This window comes from Pteropus vampyrus, unplaced genomic scaffold, assembly GCF_000151845.1.
Source record: "Pteropus vampyrus isolate Shadow unplaced genomic scaffold, Pvam_2.0 Scaffold158, whole genome shotgun sequence".
Taxonomy (NCBI): Eukaryota; Metazoa; Chordata; class Mammalia; order Chiroptera; family Pteropodidae; genus Pteropus; species Pteropus vampyrus.
This window is the reverse complement of record NW_011888939.1, coordinates 1,720,288-1,721,236: the sequence shown is the minus strand read 5'-3', so window position 1 is coordinate 1,721,236 and position 949 is coordinate 1,720,288. Positions and strand designations below refer to the sequence as shown.

At 50.9% G+C, this 949-nt stretch overlaps 1 protein-coding gene across 1 annotated transcript in view; it reads left to right on the top strand.

The window, feature by feature from the left end:
* The window catches only part of AIF1L (allograft inflammatory factor 1 like), an 18,888-nt gene that overhangs the window by 11,809 nt on the left and 6,130 nt on the right, over nucleotides 1-949 (top strand). Inside the window, exon 4 of the mRNA XM_011370036.2 lies at nucleotides 219-381. Coding sequence (XP_011368338.2) covers nucleotides 219-381 — 163 coding nt within the window. The remainder of the gene's footprint in view (nucleotides 1-218; nucleotides 382-949) is intronic.

The following is a 949-nucleotide window of genomic DNA, read 5'->3' as shown; positions in this document are numbered from 1 at the left end:
TGACTCTAGAAGCCCGTGTCCCTAACCGCTCGTCTCCACTGTCCCCAAAGAGAGCAGGGAGGGTGTGTGGTGGGCTCATTCTCCCTAGAGGAGAAAGGCCGTGGACTGTAGTCTCCAGGGAGGGGCTGTCCTGTCGGGCTTCAGGGAGCTTTGCCAGCTTCCCCGCACGCCCCCACCGCGCCTGTCGCCACTTAATGGATCTGCTTTTCCTCCGGCAGACCTGATGTCTTTAAAGAGGATGATGGAGAAGCTTGGGGTCCCCAAGACCCACCTGGAGATGAAGAAGATGATCTCAGAGGTGACAGGTGGGGTCAGCGACACCATCTCCTACAGAGACTTTGTGAACATGATGCTGGGGAAACGGTCGGCTGTTCTCAAGCTGTGAGTACCTCTCCCCCGTCTCCTTGGGCCTCTGAAGGTGAAGTCATTGTGTATGGAGAGGCCCCTGGCTTGGGCACCTTAGCCAGTCCCCAGCCAGGAGGTAACTCATCGTGTGACCTGCTAGGCGGGATCTTCTCTGAACCTGATTTCCTCATCTGTCAAATGGTCACATGAATACATACCTGGCAGGTGGAATTAGCCTGTAGCAGAGAGTCTGGTGCAATCAGGGCTCAGTAAGTGGCAGCTGTGATAGTGTTGATGATGGCGATGATGATAATGATGATCAATCTACGGGTGAAATTTTTCGAATCTCGATTTCTTCATTTGTAAAGTGACTACACTCCACGAGGTGGTTGTGAGTAGAATGTAGTTAAAAACTGGCTCTAAAGGAAGGTAGGGTTTGAGTTTTGTTATTTATCTGTAAGATAGAGATATAATAAATATCTTTCGTGAAGCGTTGTCCTGAGGTTTAATGACATAACACGCATGGAGAGTCTAGTGCAGTACCTGGCTAATGGCACCATGTACACGGTGGCCAAACACCACACTCCGAACGTCTGTTCTTCCC